This window comes from Pogonomyrmex barbatus, unplaced genomic scaffold (assembly GCF_055798465.1).
Source record: "Pogonomyrmex barbatus isolate J1 unplaced genomic scaffold, ASM5579846v1 scaffold1, whole genome shotgun sequence".
In the NCBI taxonomy this organism is placed as follows: domain Eukaryota; kingdom Metazoa; phylum Arthropoda; class Insecta; order Hymenoptera; family Formicidae; genus Pogonomyrmex; species Pogonomyrmex barbatus.
The window spans coordinates 5,080,272-5,102,675 of record NW_028297098.1 but is presented as its reverse complement, the minus strand read 5'-3'; the positions used below and the strand labels follow the sequence as shown (position 1 = coordinate 5,102,675).

Below are 22,404 nucleotides of genomic sequence, written 5' to 3'. Positions count from 1 at the left end.
GATTCGTCTGTCATGAGATCAAGAAGCCAGTGTTTCTAATTAAATTGGAATGAATCTTGCCAGTGTTTCTAATTAAATTGGAATGAATCGCATTCTTTTTAATGATGCAAAAGCGAAATATCACAGATAAATAATATTTTCTATATGATCAGCAATCATTGAAAGCAAATGATGCAAATTTATGGAAATGAAACATTTGATAACAGATATTAAATATTATAGTATGATAAAGCTTCATTTATCGCTATTAGAAAAATATATCGCTTATTATGACGATAAGAAAGTGCACGATAATTTTAAATTGTTGGTTTATACAAATCTAAAATTAAAATTTAAAAATATTATAAACATTGCTCGACATAAAGACGAATGCAAAGACAATGAATTAAAAAGCAGACGTGAATTAACATGTAACTAAAAATGAGTGAACAAATTTAACAAAAATATGTCTGTAAGATGCTGCTTAAAAGAGATTCAGATTCGATTTTTCTCTGTTGAAAATTCATTTCAACGAAGTAACATTGTTTTTATAGCCGCAATTCTAATGAATAATACTCTAACAGATTTAAAAATTCGCGTTGTTGACCTTTTTCCCGATATAACGTAATTTCCAACAGGTCTTTTATTTTAAAATTAATTTCACAGGTCTTTTATTTTAAAATTAATTTCACATCACAAAAAAATAAATAACTCAGACACAATATAAGTTGAGATTCCTGTTTGAACAATTTGAAAGATTTGAATGATTTGAAAAACGTGTCAGTCCTTAAAAAATGGAATAATCGAATGTGTAAATAAATAAATTGCATGATACTTTTTACATTATTCAACTCATTCGTTCGACATACAACAATGTCTAGATATTATTCTCATAATTTTCATGTCCATGACGTCATTGAAGCGATGTTGGAGGGGAAAGAACAAACAAAAAAAAATAATTAGTAAAGCATTATGTATTAAATGTGACTTATTATATTAGTCTGTCTCGTCTCTCATATTGCTTCGATAACGTCGAGGAAATAATTGTTCCACTGTCACTCTCTCGCTCGCGAGAAAATCGCACGCGAATTCTTTGGTTTTTTTTTCGACTCGTTTATTAATATGACCGCTCTTAATTCTACTCGCCTCCTGTTTTATCCAGTTTCAGTATAAAATATACACACTTATGGCTAGATATATTATATATACATGAGCGACGAAGAGGACAACATTGACATCGAAATTGACGTAGCGTACAAGTGGGACGTTATTCTCATCCTCGCTGGGACAGACATGCACCGCGTCTCGTATCCGATTACGCTGGAAGTGCTTTCTCTTTTCCACGTCTCTCCTCGCTTAAATGTAATTCCGTTATTCAGGAGTTATCAGGCAGTAGCGTAACTTGTTGCGAATGCGTGTATCAGCGACAAAACGCTTTCGGAAAATTATCATGAATCGAAATGAATTGGAAAGAAAAATATTCGCTTTTTTCCACATTTTTCAGAAAAGAATCATTTTCATTTCTAATTCATTTGTGTGCATAATAGCCCTAAGCCTCTTTCCCTCTTCGTTTGTTCATCGTCCCATCTCTTGTTTCACCTACTTTCTTTTGCAAATTTGACCTAATTTTTTATAATTTACCATGTTTCACGATAGCGAGTCGTTTGAAAAGTACGAGGATGATTATGCAAAATAATCAGAGCTAACGAGTATCAAATTATTAATGTTAATACCTTAACACCAATTACCTTAACAATTACATGTTACGACTAAATGTTACGACTTAATGTTACGACTAATTGTTAATATTGTTTATTGTTAATATTATGCTAATATCCGATCGTTACAGCCGGGCAATATTACATTTCTTTCGAATGTGCGCAAGAATCAGTTTTATAAGTTACTCCCTGAAAAGTATGCAAAGAAATCCAAATTTCTCTTTCTCTTTCGATTTATCATTTCATTATTTAATATATCGCTTGCACAATGAAATTAAATCAGAATCAAACTTTACTTGAGATAGATGTTTATACATTTATACATTTATACATTATCTCAATTTGATATTTCGTGCTTCAATAATGTCGTAATAAAATTGTAAAAAAAAGAAAAAATAAGATAAATATAAAATAAATCTCAGATAAAACATTCCCGGCCGAAACGTGTTTTTCGTGGACGAGAAAATAGGAAGCTTTGCCTTATCTAAATTTCTAAAAAATTAGATACATTTCGTCTTTTATAAATATAATTATTTCTCTCTCTTCTCTCCCTTCTCTCTGTCTCTCTCTCTCTCTCTCTCTCTCTCTCTCTCTCTCTCTCTCTCTCTCTCTCTCTTTCTCTCTCTCTCTCTTTTTCTCTCTTTCGTTATCTATATGATAAATCTCATCACTGCCGCGATGACAATGATAATAGCGTCATCGCAACAGAAACTCATTATCATAATCGATATGTTAATACAGCTGTCGCGATATTTGGCGTTGATCAGTTCCCTCTCTTCGCGAAAATAAATGGATCACAACAATCTAATACAATTGTAAATCGCTATTGCAAAGAGAAAAAGTTTTATTTAAATTCACTCAAGTTACTCAGATAAATTCTATGAAAGGAAAGAACATAGCGATTTTTATCGCAGACTTTTACGGCTGGAATGAAGGAGAGGCAGAACTTATCGTCGTATGTTCTTCGTAAAGAGTACAAATTTGCACAAACTTACACGGTACGGCATCTCGTGTCGCGTATCTCTTAACTACATACCAGTCTTGGGCGTCTTCGAGTAAACAATGATGATGTAATCACGGCGCAGAATATCTAAACTATCACTTTACGTGTAACTAAGCTATCGCTCAGACAACACGAATGTCCGAGAGACGAATGTTCGAAAGGCGTCTAAATAACGTCACGGTAAATTAAGACGTCTTCTAGACAACTTTGCAATGACTTTCAGACTACATTTAGGTATAAGAAATAATCCATGTCTTTCATTCTCTTTATATTAATTCAATTGCTCTACCTATAAGGTGACAGTTTAAGTATTCTATATGTGGAGAGAGTGTAAGTCCTTACGCTTACTGGCCATCGTGGTTATTGACCGTTTGTATTCGTGAGTCTCTATTTAGAGAAAGTTTTTATTCACTTCCGACTCAGCGATATATTTATTCCTAAATAAAGTGTAACATTTTCTCGTGCAACAGATTTTTAAAAATGGCCAATTTATATTTTTCTATTTCCTTTTAAAGCTCAATTTTATTAATTTACAAGTTTGCTACTTGTGTTTTATATTGCTCGAACGAAAGCTATTGTAAACAGAATGGTAACGCACAATTAGAGATTATTATTACTGATAAGTCTTCTTACTGAAAACTTTAGTTGTGTAACCACAAAAGAATATTCCTCAAACGGCCAATGCACCTCAAAATGTATTGTTTTATCTAAGTATATCCGTAAATGCCCAACACTGTTGTACCATAAAATAGCGGAAAATCGATCAATCTTTCCAAAGTCTATCACGTCCTCTCCGTTTTATGACACGAGACAGCAGTTTGGCTAATTGCCACTGATTGTCGTGAGGCGCCGATTGTCCGACTGTTCTCTGTCCTATTAACAGTATTAACAGACAGCGATAACAGATCGAAATGTGAAAAGTGATCGACTTTGGCTGATCCGCTGTATTTCACGATACCGCTTATTAGCTGCGCTACTGACTAAAGCTATTGCTCATTTCTTCAGTCTAACACATCGACGATAGGATGACTATGTTACGCATGCCATGCGTCCCGTTCCTTTTAAACGCACGTTGCGTTTCTCCATGTGAAACCCATAATAATTCAATACTTTCCCTCTACGTTTCGCTCTTGAAATACATGTACGCATAATAATCACTACAATCGATCGTAGATCGCGAACGATTGTCACGATAATCACCGATTTGTGAAGAGAATTATGCCGAAACGGGACAATCATACGCGATCGATGCTAGATACGTAATCCTCCAACAATAAAACCGCGAAAATTGCGAATTGCATCGGCGAAGGCGGCGATATTCGCATGATGCAAGATGTTATGACATTTACAAAAATCACTGTTGACAACATACAATCAGGGACAACGATGAGTGGATGGTCAGACCTATCATTGATCTTCCCGTTTAACCAACGACCCCGTTTTGCAGAAGTGGAAAAACGTCAAACATCGGCAAACGTACGCACATATACAGATTTATCATATACAACGTGATTTCATTAATTCTAAGCAATCCTATGTAGCTACTTTAACTAGACTCTCTTCATATCCATTATTCATATCCTTCATCTAGCATCTTGATATGATTTTATATTTTTCATATGGAAGTATGCTTAAAATTCTATGACTAAAGTAGAATAGGAATAGTCGACGATTTTAATCGTTACATGTGTGTGTGTGTGTGTGTGTGTGTGTGTGTGTGTGTGTGTGTGTGTGTGTGTGTGTGTGTGTGTGTGTGTGTATTTCTTTTTCAATATGACCAAAAATAATACGTTGTCTACTCAGTTTCGCTTTCCTATTTCTTATAGATTGCCATTTCTTTAAGACGTTTGTGATATACGTGAAACGATTGTTTATGGATATGTAATTCGCACCAATCGTTATTTTAATAAGAAAAAATACGAAGTAAACGAAAGTGATTTGATCTTTATTTGCATCAGCATCCACACAATCTTGTCTCTGAATGTATACACTCTGGGAATATCAACGCGCGTAGAGAAAGTATAAAGTCTCTCCTCGAAACATACAGTTCTCGTTTTACTTGCGCAAGGTAAAAGTATGTGAGTTGCGTCGCAAAGATCTGCGAGTTTGCGTACGAAAAATTCGCGGACGCTCGCGATAACCCGGTGATTGGCGGGCTCTCAAAAATGCACGACGTGGAGAACGGCTCCAGTTAGAAAAAAGGGAAATCACATACGAGATAGGGAATAGGACTCAAGACTCGACCACGACGAGCTAAAATCGATTGCATCTTCTAGCTAATTCTAAGTCGGCTTTCGTCGCGTGATCATCGGTATCTGCGTGTTTTGCGTATGTATGTGTGTCTGTGTATGTATGTATGTATGTATACATGTGTGTCTCGCATTTGCTCATATGCATATATATGTATATGTGTTTGTTTATTATATATATTTACGTGTGTGTATTTACGTGCATTTACGCGTGATCTCTTTGGTGTCTTGCGGTCCGCTTAAGTATAAATCTGTAGCAGTATCAAAATGGTAAAAATAGTGCATATGAAGACCATGAGCACGGGTAGGACCAGGATGAATCTGACGGAGCGGCTGAGGCCGCTTGACTCCTGTCATACGGCTTGCTCGCCGGACTCGGTGGAGGCGTCGAAGAGCGGCCGATCTGCAGGAGTTTCGCTCGACGTCGTCGACTTTGTGCCACCACCGTTCCCGGTGTTACCCTCCCGCCTGGTTTTATTCGAGCCCGAAAAACACAGACAGCCGGACTGGTTGCGATTCCGCTTCAATGTCGGCTTATTCTCACGGGCCTGTTCCGCTAAACACTTTTGATAGTAATCATAGTCTTTCAGATACCTGTTAAAAACAAATCGCAATTGTCAAAATTGGAGATTAAACGAGAGCGATCTTGAATACTAGAAGTGCCAAGTGGCTATTTTTGACCGTCTTTATTTTTATTAATATTTTAATATTTTTTTAATTATTAATATTTTTAATATTTTTTAATATTTTTTTCTAGTATTTAAATATGATTTAAAAATGCTTTTATTTTAATATCCCAGCAGGATAAAGAGAGCAATTTATGACAAATTAGAAAACATTCAAATATTCGAAAATTCTTTTTTAAAAATATAGTTTTCAACAGAAAGATATTAATTTAGAAAATAGAAATGACTTGATTGGAAACAACTTTTTGATATTTCTTGTGTTAAATTTTTATCGATAATCGTTATTGAAGTAGACAAAGATCATTTATTTACATAAAAATAATGAAGTTAATAGGGCGAATAACATGTATTGTAAAAAAATTTACATGAGAACAACTCTTTAGGTTTCTTTAAAATCAAAGAATAAGAAGAATTATGTCTTCGTACGTACCAGACCGGCGGCCATCGGTGCTCATTTAAATACTCCTGGTTCTCCGGATGTAACAGTCGCACGCTGCGAGGCGACATTTTGCACAGCTTATTGTAGTTAACACAAAGATGATTCATGCACCAATCGGCCAGCTGATCGGCATTGTGTAGCTGGAAATCGTAAGTAAGCGTTAAACGGGCACCGTTACCGCCGTATTATCGCGTCTTAATTGCTCGATATAAACGCGTCTTAATTGATTGATATAAATGCGTGAACGAACCAACCTTGCACGGCTCCAACAGCCTCAGGCAGTTTTCGACGGCGTCGTTCCCCTCGTTTTGCGAAAGCCGCTCAAGATCCTCGATCACTCTGCTCTCGACTAGGTTCACCAATCGTTGAAGACAGAGTCTGTTGGCTAGTTCCAATAGGTTCAGGCATCTGGCCGAGGAGATCGCCGGCACTTCGTCCGTGTAAAGATAGCAGAGCAACTTGTGGAATGTGTACTCCCGTACCCCAGGAAAGACTATCTGTCGTTGCAATCGCGAAATGCAATTTTATTAATTAATTACTTTATTAATTTTTTTATTAATTAATTATTTTTATTAATTACTTCTGATCGATCGCATTATACTTAATTTGTTCAAGGCACTTCTAGGCTAATTTTATAATATAAATATTCACGTTGAATCAATTATAACATTAACGATCAATTAAAGTTGTTTAATATTTTATAGAGTGTACTTACGACTTTTGCGCTGCTTTCGCGAAAATCGCCAGAGAACATGGCTTTCATCACGTCGCATCGGGCAGTGAGAATCGCTTTGTGGGCCGGTACGCTGCCGTCGTCCAACTCGAACATTACATCGGCAAAGAGACCTAGAGCATTATAATATATTAAATATATTATATTTTTTAGTCGGAAGCTCGTTCAACATCATGATAATTTTTCACTTGTTTTGAACAGCACCCACCTTGCTCCAGGCAGATATCCTCCAATCGTTGTCTAACTACCTGCTTGTATCGGTTATTGAGATCGCTATTGACAAACTGCTCCCGCGTCTGTATGCTACCGAGCACCATGAGTAATTGCGGTAGCTCGAGGAATTCGGCCGCCTGTCTGATCTCCTGCGGGCAAGAGTAACCGCGACATCATGCCGATGCACCATCGCGACTTTCATCGACGTAGAATGAAATCGATTAAAAAAAGAAAGAAAGACACGAGATCTGAGATCGGTTCCGGGTCGCTAAAGGACCTCCTACTAGGCAATGAATCTAGAATGTCGGTGAGAACAATTGGAAGCGTATCCATGCACGATTCCCTCCCCCCCCCTCCTCCCATAATCGATCGAGGTCGTCCTCGAGGATCTTCCCGCTCGATGATGTCGATGGTCGCACGATACTACGGTAGCGATGATTCGTTTACTATAAGCTTAATGAGCATGACCTAAATGCCGAAGATTGATGTAGTTAGCCGTTAAATTGCACGACATTAAATAGATCTCTGCAGAAGACTGTTAATACGCGTCTACGTAAACAATTCTGGCAGACTTCAACAGCCTCTTAGCTTTCTGATATTAATGTGTGTTAACAAATAATTACTCTTTTAGCATTTGGTTAATTTTTTTAGCATTTTAATTCTCGGAAATATGTCGAGTTTGAAAACTCGTAGTTAGAAAGACGCATGCTCGTATGATGATATGATCACGCTATTAAATCTTTGAAGTCGAAACAGATCAGCTAGATGAGGCTACTATGTGCGTGCGTGCGTGCGCATGTAACGTGTACGTATGTATTAATGCGACTGCCAAATTTCCAAACGCATTTCGCTTTGTACTAACCAGTAGAAGCCCGATAGGAGCTGTCTGAAAGAATAGAGCCGCGTTAGTTACTGTATATTCTGCAACAGTTACGATTTTAGCTCACGCTCTTAAGAGATTATACAAGTACACAACGTGTCTCTTATCAAACGCGAAACGTCGAAAATACAGCCGACTGGTCGGCTGGTATTTCTCAAATTACATAACTGACGTAACGTAAATATATCGCTGCATAATTATTTTAGAAACAACACAGCTTGCGCGACCGCAAGGGCAATCAAGCTGAAAATCGATATTTATTCGATCGAGTCTTTATCTTATCTTATCTGTCGTAAGCCTGCGGGCTAGATCGCTCCTCATTGTTCAGTTCACCCGGGATTATACCTGCTTCTTCCGTTCGCTTTTATTTTACGCGCGTTTTACTTCTCACGGGAGATAAACAAGGATGTCTTCTTACATTCTCGAATGTACCTTTTCTCTTATGATAATTTCTACCGACCCAACGTACTTGTAGATCGTGATACCGTTTGTCCAAGCTGCCCGTGTAAATGAATTGCAAGCACTGCTGCATCGCCTGCGGCGTGATCAGCTTCGACAGCGTGATCACGGTCATAGGTTGCTGCACTCCGTTCGCATTCTCAGTCTGTAAAGTGTGTTCGAGATTAACGACAGGACGATTCCTCGTGCGAAATCTCACGTGATGCGGGAGCAACGATCAATATCTCTCACCATACATATACGAATATTTTGGAAGGCAGGATGATTCAGCTCCCTCGTCGCGCCGTTGCTCTTCCTCTGATTATCCATCGTCGGCAGTACTTGAAAACTCGATCGTCGCTTAAGTTGTTCCCAGACTCTGCAACGTACGTGACCGGTTTGTACGAGACTCATCTTCGCTGAACGAGATGAAGTATACAAACTTTTTTTTTTTTTTTATTAAAGAAATATTGCAAACTCTGTTCCGTCGCTACGTAAGTCGAATGTGCCGATATTTAAAGACCGTGCAAATGCTAAGGGGGGCTGCATCTAACTCTTTATTTGGCAATAGTATTTTCAAGCGATGTCACTATGTTAGAGTTATGCATGATCGAAGCGTTTCAATCGCCTGCCCTTCTGTTAGTCATCAAGCTCAAGCGACATTTAATGCGCACGTTAGCATGTTAGTTAGCAACGCCTGCCGCAAGATTAAACATGTTTTGTCACGTGTTGATTGCGGCTTGCCAAATAAAGGGTTAATTGACGCAAGAATAAACATACGAGGAAGCATTAACTCACTTTGCGGGTTTGCTTTGATCGATACGAATTAGGCACTCGGTATCGTCGTTGAAGTCACCGACGGTGGCCTCGCCGAAAGTGCTCACCTTGACGAGACAATAAGGGAAACATGTGTTATTGTGTTATCCTGTTACTACCTCCGAACCTGATAGAGCTGGCATATACCATGCTGGACTCGCTAGAGCTGCGTGGGGTCAGTTCCTGGGCGAGTTCCATCGAGAACAGCCGGTGGAACGCCGGCGAGGCAGCGGCGAGCAAGCACCGATGAGCCAGGAACGTGCAATTACTCGTTACCAGAGTGACATCCGTGTGAACTGGCTTCGTCCATAGACTTTTCATATTCTCCTCATAGGTACTCGCAGCCAGGCATACCTTCGGTGGTACTGGTTTCGGTGGGCAGAATGGCGCCTGTCAAGTAAAATCATAGTCTATTATCATTTGCATAGAAAATAATACAAATGATGTTCTCGATTAAACATCTGTGAATTCTTTTCAAATAATTCTTTATCAAATCTTAATTTTATATCTTATTCCGAAATAATAAGTAAAACATCTCTTCATCTCTGTACTGGAAGCTAAATTTATCGCAACATTTTTTGTTACCTGTAACAAAGGTCTTTGCACCCTTTTCAAATTCGTCATCCAGAAACGCTGCTGACGGCGTGCAATCAAGGCGGCACGTATCGAATTCTCGAACACCTCGTTTACACCGTAATAAGTGAAAACGCTTGTCTCGTAATAACACACACCAAGTTCTCGCGCTACCGCCCGTGCCTGATCCGGCATCACCAAATCGCTCTTTCTCGTAGCCCTGTAAATAATCACAACTGAAGTAAATTATATTTAAGATGTAATCGTTATCGTCAAGATATTACTAATAAAAAAGATGAAATTGAAAAACAATAAAGTCCTCCCGACCATAGCTGTGTAAAGAGGAGGATTTATTAAAAGTTACAAAAAACTTTCTGGCTTCCTCTTGAGGGAATAATGTGTGTCAAGGTTCAATTAATTTTGACTCGACTCGATTACTCAAGGAATTTTAAGCTTTGCAATCGATTAACCAGCGCCGTTATGAAATTTGCTGCGGTATAAACTGATCGTGATGAATATTTTTTGTCGGTAAAAGAAGCTCGAAGAAGCTCACGGGAACTAAAAGAATCAATACTACGATACACTTCAGTAAATTGATTACCGTTGAAGAAGCACCGATGCGAGTGAATGAGTTTCACACGAAATAGCTAAAAAAAAATTGGATATAGCTATACATGAATTTCATTCGTGACTAAAAAAAGTCGTGATCAATGAAAATAACTAAATATGTGTGGTTTTTTGAAAAAATCTTTTTTTATGTATTTTAGAACACTCGACTTTATTAATATCTATTTTATAAGATTAAAGATTAGTCAAATATGAAAATTAGTCAAGATAAAAATTAAATACATCGTTGCATTACATTTTTCACAATTCCATATTATATTTAGAAAAAAAAACAAAAAAAAATTTAAAAACACAAAACTATAAAATTAAAAAATTTTTTAAATTTAAAAATCAAAGATTTTGAAGTTTTGAAATTTTGAAGAAATTGACATTTTCTAAGTTTTTTGAATTGAATTTTACAAAAAGAATATCCATTAAATTTTTTCAATTTTTTAAATACTTTTTTCTTAATTAATTTTTTAAAGAAAATAATTTACCTTACAAAAGGACTGCGATCGCGGAAGTAACTGAGATAAGTTTCGTCCCGGTACATGTATCGTAGATCGTTTTTGCATCCGACCAATAGGACCGGTGTCTGCGGGCAGAACCTCCTTATCTCGGGGTACCACATTACCTTGCAGTTTCGCAAGGAAACGGGGTTGGTTATGGAGAAACATAGTAACACAACGTCAGACCTAGTACAACCCTTCCAATTAATATCGATTCGCGTAAAAATTCCGCTTAGTGACAGTCTTACCTGCCGTACGCGAAACGTCGATCTTTCTCGTGATCGCCAAATGTGTCCCAGAGACGTAAAGACACGTTCACATTATCTACTACCTCCCAAGATCGCTCCAATACCTGATACATATCATATTCTATATTATTTATTATAACTATAATAACTATAATATACAAATAATTTGATAAAAATATAAATATGCTTTTATCTCAAATCCGAATAGAAAGAATTACCTTGTAACACTTTGAAATTTTCATCGATTTTCATTAAACTATTTCGCGTACTAACTATAATATATAAAATCGCGTATATATAATAATAATAATTATAATATATAAATTCGCGTCTAATTATATTATATAAAATCTTAAATTTATACTATCACTGATTACACATAACTTCGATTTAAATTCGAGCAATAATTGCATCAAACGTGTCCTTAAGTGAGATTGAGAAGGAGCACGGGAAGGGACCATAATCCGTCATATGCGGACTCACATCCTTGTAGATCCGATACTGGTCGATCGCCCAGACCGTGGGCACGTGAGTGGTCAGGAGTTGTGACAGTGACACGTGCTTGTTGCAGGCCCTGGCACAGATCAGTCTGGTCTTTCCGACTGCCGTATCACCCACGACCACACACTTGACCAGTTCCTGGTGCGGTTGCTCATTGTCCATCACCGGCAGTCTCCCCTGCTCATGCAATATGCCCTCTCACCTGCCAGATCGCTCGAGTTCTCCGCTGTCTCCGACACAGATGATACTACCGCTGACGTCTCCGTAGCCGCCAAGTGCGTGCACCACATCCGACAACCGGATCCGAACACGACGTCCTCGACCTCGCCGTCGATAGGATATGTGCTAAAACTAAAAACACGGAAGCGATGCGTCAGTGTGCGGCAGACGCGATGTTTGCTCACTCGATAGTCTTTTCCACTTGCAATAGTCCCGATAATATCTCAATCTTCCATAATGTAACATGTATATCGAGAAGGACGCTCGTTCTTCGAAAGCAAAGTCACGACAATAAAGCTCTTAAGTGGACACTTAGCCTCCGAACGAGGACATGTAAATGTTACGTCGTGCTTTTCATAGTTGTTTGTTGCACAATGTCGTGATTGTAAGTATATACATACTTTTGGTATATACGTACATATATACTCTATATCTACTCTATATACTTCACGTTAAATACTCTCTTTTGCGTTTGCTATATGAAGTATTCAAAGATTTATATCCACCCCCTCTGGAATAAATAAGTTTACTTAACTTTTTGCATTGGCATAGCAAATCGTAATTACTATGAGCAGATTATAACTTAGATTAATAATTATATTTTAACATTCTTTCCTTCTCAAATCTCCTTGACCTCTTCAATCATATTTTAGGACAATCGAAAACAAGAAAAGTGGAGAAGAAAATTATATTCGTGCCGAAAATAATTTACGACTGGATGGATGCCGTCATTCATCATAGCAAAATAAAACGATAATTTTGACAAATTATGAAGATTGCATGATTGCAATGTATTCAGAAAAAGGATAGTTGTACGTATTGGCAAACGTATTTTAAGCACAGCAGGATAAAAATCTGAAACATTAGGTCGTTTCTAAATACGTATTAGGGTAGCTACTATGTGTATATATATTTGAATGTGATTTAATTTTAGAAAAGGGTTTTCATCTATATTTAGAATCGAAGCTTCGCGATCTTAATCTCAATTTCCATATTGCCTTAATCCTGTATGCACAGATATAGCATTCCTCTGCCTAATTCATTCTCAAAATCCTCGCCGCTCGGTGAACTTCATTCTCGGTACCTGCACGCTATATTTAAACCCCCTTTTATGAATTTCCATTCAACATCTCGTCGGCTTTTACTTCGTAACTCTAATTTCTGTACAAAAGAAGTTGTCTGTTCATCGTTACATTCAATTTTATAGATTCATATGAATGTTATATCGATGTTATATGGATGAACCATCGGAATATGCTGCAGCATATTTAAAGATGCTTGGAAGCAACAAGACTCCCACAGACAGTTATATACGCATATATTATTTAAATATTCATCAACGTTAGATAAAGTCATATTTAATTATTAAACATCGTTCGATTTTCCCGATATTAAAGAATTGAGTTCTATTATTGATAAACTCAATTTTTATTTTCTATTAAAATCCAAATGTTTTCTCTATATAAAAATTTATATTAAATTTCGCAATTAGATGTTATATACACTTTTATTGTTAAAATTTAAACAACATAGCTGTAATATAAATTTAAATCTTTTCGAGATGTTTTTCTCCCGAAACGATTTTCCTCCACAAAAATTTGCAACAATTTACAACACGCCATTTTCTAAACTACAAATATCCTTGAAAATAAAGTTGAATAGCGAATATAACGTTTTATTATAAGTAATCAAAGTTAAACTTTATTTCATTTGTCGCCACCGACAATCTATAGTCTGTTCGCAATCAACACAACTCCAGATTTAATCTTGTCGTGCGAAATAGGTAAAGGCGCATAGTAAGAAAACTTGAATTAGTTTCCCCGCGACTTTCATGTCAAACGCATCCCAAGGTAACGCTCGCTGCATACAACAGAGTATAATGTTATAATATCCGCTTGTTACGATACTGTGCGTCTAGAGGAAATATGTCGATAATACTAGATGACAACTACTCGAGATATGCAAAACGTAATATTCACTGAGTCACGATGCGAAACTCGAAAGGCTCGTCGCTCAATAGTCCGCCTGTTTCGCTGACGCTTTCCGGGAAGTGTCTTTGGACGAGACCTACTTTCACGAAATGGAATTTGTGGCAAGTGTCCGCTCTCCATTCATTCAACGAATCGGCTACATCATACATCTCGATTAAAAATGAATTGGAAATGGAATATGTATATCCGCCCGTTCCGTGTCCGACCGATCGCATCGATAAAGAGCTTCATATGTAAAATTATTGATCGCTAAGGGTGGTAGATAATTAGTACAATCTGGCTCTTCGCGTGTCAATCTGACCTCGTATTTTTAGATATCATATAATCTGCAAATATAATCGTTTCTCTTATCGCGTCCTATTGAACGTTAACGACGCTGAATCGGTAAATAGATGACGACCGCGTAATCCGCCGCAATGGAACAACATTTTAAAATCCCGTCGAATGATGTTTTCTTCTCAACTGGATCGTTATTGCTGTAATTTTGTGTGATCCGCTGCGCGATACGCGAGAGTTGTATCTCGGTTCAAATTGGTGACGAGGCTAAGATATTATGCAGCAATCATCGCGCATATGCTATAGATGCTATAGATAGCTCAGTTCTTTTGATCTATTATGAGTCGTAAATAGCCAATCTTCCAAGCTAAAACTGGCTTTAATTTTTTAAAATTACCAAACGTCATACCAAGAAGAGTTTCTGTATTGCAAGAGTAAATGTATTCTAAGAAATGACACGTGCTGATTCCCTAAGGAAATGTTTAAATGCAATACCTTTCGTCATTGTGTCCCGCAGCTTTTTGACACGCTTGCAAACGCGATATAATTTATGTGAACAAATTAGTACAATCGTGTTCCAAGCAATATGTAATAAATCAAGCGTGTAATACAGTTATTACGTGTACGACAAAGCAAGCTAATATACAGATAGTTTACGTCAGTACAGAAGCAGCAAAAGTCGTCATCAACTTTTAGCAGGACTCCATCGATCTTTAGCAATATGACGTTAAGTTGTTTTCGTATTTTCTGCTATGCTACGCACCATAAAATTGCGACAGGCAATAATTGAAATGAACGCTTTGTCTAAAACAAAAGCGTTTGGCTCAAAGAGGAAATAAAACGATTTGTTCAAAACAAAAGCAAATTAAAGCAAATTAAATTTGAACGTGATAGAAAGTAAAAATTACATTTATTAACAAATTAAGAATTAAAAAACGACAAATGCTACAATTTTTTTTAAACTAATTATAAATTGTATGTCTTTCCTTAGTGTTTTCAACAATATAAATTATAATAAATTTTGCTTTTTTCGATCAAATATCGCAACCGTTGTTATTAAAAAAACAATAATATATTATAGTATATATTTGATAATAGCTAAAAATATTTAATTCTCAATTGATGTCCTAAAATACCATCTCAATTTAGAAAATTAATTAACATATAACACTTATTATCAATTATACGATATTTGAACAAGCATCCTGTTGTCGCATCTTTCTAATTTCAGAATTAATTTCAGAATTTAAAACATCTAAATTTCATAAATTTTTTCATCAATTTAATAATAATTTTGTTGTTATTGTACTTTATTAATTGAAAGAAACTCATTTATTTTTCATGCAAAGATTACTATTGTGATAAGCAATGAAATAGTCAGTAGTCAATAGTCTATAGTCTATAGCAATGAAATTGCTATTATTAATAACCAATGAAATAATTAATGTAATTACGTCAATTATGCAGTAATAAATCTAAACTAAATGACATCTAAATTTTTCACAAATTTTTTAAGAATAAGCGGAGGCACTCCAAATAACCTAAAGTAGCGTTACAATTTTAAAAAAGTATTTTGTAATATTTATTAATATTTTCTTTTTTCCGCTTTTTTCTTTAAAATATGCTAGCAGAATTACACAAAGTAATTTGAAATAAAGCTACAATTTTATAAAAAAACATTTTACGAGATTTATTTGCTGTCTTTTGTTGTAAAACACAAAGAAATTAATGTATAATCAATGTAACATATATAGCTAATTAGCCCTTAATGTGATTATGTATTTTTGTGTATTCTGAAACTTTAATCAATGACACGTCAGACGAGCTATTTCCAAGGTTTTAAATTGATTTTAGTTTCTATTTCACTATCCTATATATGTGCATTTACAAGAGCGTATTTAGTTAGAGAAATATCGTCCTGACGTCATCGATATACATAGCAGAAACGACTATTAGTCCGCTTTAAATAGTCAAATCCTAATAACATTGCTGTGTATTTTCGTAGATTCGCAACGAATAGCAAATTTAACGGGTTCGTGAAATCCCTTTTCAAATATCCCTTTGTGTTAATAATTTGTGTTAATAATTGTGTAAATAATAATAATAATAATTTCTTGCGCGCAATAGAGAATTTTACCATTTAAATAATATTAAATATCAAACATATCAATGTTATATCATAATATCTGTTAAAGCTCGTAGTGTGTACAATTTTAACAGTTGTTAATTATTTCCCTTTTATCTCCCACCTTTTTACGATTACTTATTGTGATATTTCTACGTACGTTCCTTCCGGAAGTATCTCTGTATAATGGAAAACGCGATTCAGCGCGAACGTAGAGGTATATATGACGCCTGATGTGCCCGCATTTTAGTCGACTAGTCGCGAGAGGAGAGGAGAACGGATGTAGAACGTGCGGGAACGGACTGTAGATACCGCGCCAGCGGCGGCGGCGTTGCTAGAAGCCGTTGCTGACGCATTGCAGAAACGGGTCGCAGGGAGGTCAACCGCGAGCGAGTAGAAGAGAGGACCGGGCCGCCGCCGTCGGCAAGTGTAATGGGAAAAAATCGAGTAGGCGGGTAGCTGCGGGTCGGCGCACTACCCTCCGCTTTCTTCCATTCTCCTTGTTCATTTTATCTCGTTACCTCGCTTGCCTTCTTCGCTATCGAGCTGTCGCGTCGTCGCGCCGCGCCGCGCCGCGCCGTTTCGCCGAGCGGCGTGTAAATCAATCCGGCCGAAGGACGGTCCAAGTCCAAGAATTGCACGCGGGGTCAACGAGCCGGCCGCGTCCGTCCGTCGGCCGCATTAATTAGGTAAACGGTGTTCTTATTGCCGACCTCTTTCAGCGGCTGAATCTGCGACGGTGTACGCGGTGTTCCTTCTGCCAGCCCTCCGTCGCGATGCCTGTCACCGAAACTCACATCGGAGTCACGTTCCGCCGGAAATCCGTAGCGTGTCGCGTATCACGTGTACCTGTCGATCGTAGATACGTAGATTCTGTCACGCGTTTCCGACGCCCTTATCTCTGGTCCCGTCACTTCGACATCATTTCGACGGAGGAGCTGCGAGACCGTTCGAGCTCGTCTCGAGACGCGAGCGATAGGATCGCAAACGGCATTGGCACGCGCCGCTTAAATCGCGATACACGTAACAATCGGCGCGGTCGTTAGGGCAAATGATCATGACGTACCGCAACGCGCCGAGCGACACGGCGCGTCTCGTACAATGTTCGATGCGAGAGGGCATAAATCAATTTTTAACTATGCCGCGCGGCTGTGGGTCGATGGTCGAGTTCCGATCTTCATTGGTACTTTGCGCGTCCTCGCGAATGGTTACTCGGAGCATAATCGTTTCCATGTATCATCGGCGTGACCAATTGCGGGGAGGTACACGGAATTGCGTCGCTTGAGGAAAAATGATCGTGGCGACGAGGAAAAACAGGTACAATAGAGCTATTGCGGTAATAACAAGATTATTACGATGAGAACGAGAAATACATTGGCCGCACTCGCGATTGGAGCGAGTGGAGGTAGTAACTCGCCTGATCGAATGATGTGTACAATCGAGTGATGTATATGCACATGACATATGATAACGATGACATATGTGTATACTCTGCCCGTAACACGTGCGGATACGTGTAACGTCTATGTTGAATCGATTTTCACGCCGCGACCTTAAGAATCCTAAACATTTTTAGCAACATTAACATCGCAAGGCCAGGGTACCGCGAGTTCGAGGCTCGTCTCTGCATCGCGGCGGGGACGTTCGCACTCGCATTGCAGACAGTGCTCTCTTATATAAGTTAAAAGCGAGATGGACAGATAGAGCTGAAGAGAGAAAGAGAGAAGTTAGAGATAAATAGGTGGAATAATAGTCAACGACCACGCGACGATAAAGCATACCGAACGCAGCGATGCTCAATCGAACATCTAAATTTTATTGTGGATGTTTCTTTTTTCCTAATATCTACGTCTCGTTGAAAATACTCGGGAATATCACGGGAGGGTCGTCATCGAGAGAACGACCGTCTCTCCGACTCGTGAATATGACTGGAATGGAAACAACGCCGTCGACGTTGACTTACAACTTTGTCATTCAGCCAAAGCACGGATCTGAACTTTGCGCGAGATCAGTTTACATTAAACATCTTTTTTCTTGCTGACGTCTTTCTCACGACGTACACACTCACAATGGTCCCCCGCGAAATGATGTTAGAAAATTGCGAAAATCGTACAACGCGAAGTAGTCCAAGACCCGAGATCTTTTCCTCTTCTTCCTATCTTTCTCTTTCTCTCTCTTTTTTCGATGACAGATGTATGCTGGCCGTTCACTCTGATTGATGGATGTTACACGCGACGAGTTTAACGAGGCACGTTCCTTCGCGCGAGCAAAGAGCATAGAATGTGTATATATATATATATATATATATATATATATATATATATATATATATATATCTACGTATATCTATGTAGACTGACTGCGTAGCCGAGAAGAGGGACAGCGATAAAAGGAGAAAGATGAAAAGAGAAGATCGAATTCAGTCGCACTCAAGAAATTATTACCCGCGTGCACTCTCGCGCCTGTTGACGGTGGGGTGTACTCGAACGGATGTCTCCTTTATCAGGACAGAAGGGCAGAAGGCCACCCTTTCCTCCGTGTAGGGTGGACAAAGGTAGATTGCACCACGTCGCGAATCGCGGTGTAACAATGATGGGTAAAAGTCTAACGATCGCCGCTCCTCCGTTCCTCCCGTCTGCAGCCGCTGTCGTCTGTCGGAGCGCGGCGACGGACTAGAAGCTGCAGCGGCGGCACATCGCGCAACCAGGACATTCCACGCAAGTTCCAGCTGACGTCCTGGCAGGGCGGGCGTTCGAGGAGGGGCATTCCACCGAGACGAGGAAGGAAAGAACACACTCTCTTCAAACCGAAACCGCGCTCCACGTTGGACCTTCGCTCCGATCTGCCCCTGAATTAACGCTCGATCGTATCCCGATCGGCGGAAAAATTTGCCGATTTCTCAACGATACCGTTCCGTCACGGGATAGTTCTTTCTTCCCCCCGCGCCCGCGTTCTCCAACGTTCTCCGCGATAAGAGCTTCCGAGAGGACGGTCGCGCGATCGGAAATCCCCGTTTGCTGAATCGGACGTCCCTTTACTCGTGTCTCGCGCATCCACCCTTCTATGATCCTCCTTCTCCCTCTCTCTCTCTCGCTCTCTCTCTCTCTCTCTCTCTCTCTCTCTCTCTCTCTCTCTCTCTCTCTCTCTCTTCCGCTCGGTCAATTTGTTTCTCTGTCCCCCCTACCCTCGGATGGCTAACTCACAAGGGCGCCGATTAGCGCTCGTGGATCGACGCGCACGTATCTCTCCCCGCGGAGAGAGCACGTACGCATCGGAGAAACGCACGTTCGAGCGTGAACCGAGTAGAACTGCGCACCACCTGTCAACGACTGACCGCTCGAGCGAAATCGCTCCGCTTACGACCCACCTCCGCTTACGAGAACCGTCGGCCGATCGAAGCCGCCGCCGCCGCCGCCACCGCCGCTGAGGCTGAAGCTGACACTGCCGCCACCGCGCGTTGCCGCTGAGGCTCGGCCAGGTGGACGACGAGGATGGTCGAACGTCGCGCTGCCGTCATGTCGACACACGTGTGCCGTGCGCGGAGGTACACCACCGCGAGCAACCGCGAAACGTGGTGGAGGTGAAGCAAAGGGAAATCGCCGTCGTCGACGGACGTGCGCTCGGGGTTGCCTCAGTGGCAGGAGCGTCGGCGACGATGAGAAGGTATATACAACGGGTTGGGGTAGGATAAGGGTAGGGAGAACGCGCGTTTCCAACGCGCCGGCGGATGAAGCCCAGAGAGGGAACGAGAAGAAGGAGATAGAGAAAGAGAGATAGAAGCAGCAACGACGACTGACGAGACGGGTCAGACGGCACCCGGCCAACTGCACATCGCTGAATGAACCCACCGTGACCCCGACGCTCCCCCGCGTATCCGAACCACAACTATACCCCGTGATACCACCGTCCCTCTCGTTCGCTTTCTCCTCCCTGTCTCCTCCCTACCCGTGATCTTGATGTTATTTTCTACTCATAAACATGTTTCGCGACTCGCTGCTCTCGTTCCTTCGACTACATTCTTTTCTCGCGACATATCGATTTCGACTTTTATAAGTGAATCTATCTCTAAGAAAATATCATCTTCAAACAGATTCTCATTTAAAATCATCTGGCGACAACGTACTCCAAATTTTTTAAAGATGCGCGATAATTAATTCCATTTTGCTGTATGCTAATGGTAGACTAATATCTTCTTAATAAAGAAAAAATATATTTATGACCGCGATTATACACTCATATTGAGGTATTATTTGTTCTACTATTTGTTTCACGTATGTCAGACCTTACCCTCCCTTCTCTGGTATAACCATTGTATAACTATTACTTATCGATGTCAATAGCTGTTAGCAACACTTAAAGGGTTTGATCATCATCAATGGAATTTGCTGAATGAAACTCCGAACAACCTCATCGAGTCCGAATAGAGCAATAAGCTAGCTTATTGTCGATTATAATCACTCCTGCTTCTCCAATTTCGATGTTAACCTTAATAAATTGAAATAAAATTTAATTGTTTAATTGTCAATTAACATTAATATGATTTGCACAATATCAGATAATAATTACAATTTGACGCTAATTGACATAAATTAGTTACGTAATATTTCTTTACAATGATTATAACAAAAGTGTAAAAAATACGTGTTTAAAATTTAATTTTATTTATGTATCTACATATACACATTAATTCATGTATTAAATAAAAATAAAAATTATCCTATTTATTTTTTAAGTGATAAAATCCAATAGTATTATTGTAATAATAATTGTTATATTGTATTATAACACTGGTGAAATTCTCTTTGGCAGTGAAAATAATTTGCTGCTTATAAGCGGTAAAATAGGTCATTATAAAATAACTAGTCATGAAGTAACAAACTTTATCTCTCATTTGGCAGGCAATGTGCGTCGGTACCGATATCGGCACCGTATTTAACCATCATGCGCATGCTGGATCCGTTGTGACGTCAGGGGGCGAAAAATCAATCCACTTTGCCGCCGCACTGTGCGACAGGGCTGTAACTGTGTGTACGACTCACCACCATTCACCGTCGCGTCACTGTTAATTGTTACAGTGTCACGTTCGCGTATGTAATAGCGAGACAATGAAAAGCTTTTATGGGGTTTCAGCAATTGAACAGAGATGCGCGTAAAAGCGCCACGTTAAACTTCGCAACCTCCGCAAACTCCAATTGATTGCGAGGAAACCAATGTTTATCGACCTGGATGAGATCAACTGCAATTGTGATCACGTGCATCGCTCCGTTGACACACGTACGATCGCGCTCGAATAAAGGCGAATTGCATTGATCATCGAGCTGTCGACGTGGATCAACGGTTGCGCATCGTAAATTTATCATATCTTCAATTGCCGCAGTAAAAACCAGTTTCCTATTGCTGCCTATATTCTTATAAGCAGTGTTTGTTTGAAATTTAAAATTAATTTAAGCTTCTCTGATTCAAAAGCTATTTCTTCTAAGTTAATTAATAGCTTTCATAGATTTTAATCATGTTTTTTCCTTATTTTCAATATAAAGATATCTATTTTTAAATCATCAAGTATTATCTACTGTCTTTAAATAAAATGACAAATAAAAAAAAGCAAACATTGAAGCTGTAGATCAGTTGAAGACAGCTGATTTTTAAATCTTTGTCTTCTCTTTTCATTTTTAATTGGATGTATTTCTTTTTTACATAAATTATTCCATTTCAAGATTATCTCCGGAATTATCAAAATTCCAATTTTTTTAACAAACAAAGTTTTACTGTACTGAACGGATGTTTGATAGATATATGTTTTTTGTGAATGCAACTTGAGAACTTGAGGAGTTCGCCGGAGTTAGTGTGAAATTAATGGTTCTTCGATCCGTCGCGAATACACGCGGTGCACCGCGAGTGTATCTGGCCGATTAATTAATTGACTCAACTTTCGTTCATCAACGACGCGGCAACAATACTTACGTAACGCAGCGGGGTCTCACCGGCAGGAAATCTAATACGCGAAATTACTCAAACGTGCGTATAATGGCGATCGCGTGTCCTGCTTGCACGTACCAATAAGCAGCGACAAACACGCTTCGGAGCAATCAAATGCAGCAACGTGCGTCCTCCCACGTAGCACAGTCGCTCCTCTCGCCAAGTCGACCGAAGCGCGAAATTCCCTCTGACTTGACTGTTCGGCCGCAACTGAAATCGCAACACG

At 39.1% G+C, this 22,404-nt stretch overlaps 1 protein-coding gene across 8 annotated transcripts; it reads right to left on the bottom strand.

Annotated features, from left to right (window-relative positions):
• Positions 1-935: 935 nt before the first annotated feature.
• Positions 936-22,398, bottom strand: RhoBTB (Rho-related BTB domain containing). 8 transcript variants are annotated; one of them, XM_011647231.3, is made up of 15 exons: positions 22,257-22,398; positions 11,574-11,942; positions 11,091-11,194; positions 10,831-11,028; positions 9,740-9,947; positions 9,302-9,544; positions 9,137-9,222; positions 8,591-8,717; positions 8,370-8,504; positions 7,883-7,906; positions 7,016-7,169; positions 6,790-6,920; positions 6,329-6,571; positions 6,066-6,214; positions 936-5,543 (listed from the first exon to the last, which is right to left on the bottom strand). In XM_011647231.3, the coding sequence occupies exons 2-15, from the start codon at positions 11,751-11,753 to the stop codon at positions 5,303-5,305; spliced, it is 2,223 nt and encodes a 740-aa protein (XP_011645533.1). In that variant the 5' UTR covers positions 11,754-11,942; positions 22,257-22,398; the 3' UTR covers positions 936-5,302. The 8 variants fall into 8 exon arrangements, with proteins under 8 accessions (XP_011645533.1, XP_011645531.1, XP_011645534.1 ...); XM_011647229.3 differs by having other exon boundaries at positions 22,164-22,303; XM_011647232.2 differs by lacking the exon at positions 22,257-22,398 and adding an exon at positions 19,570-19,715.
• Positions 22,399-22,404: the final 6 nt, after the last annotated feature.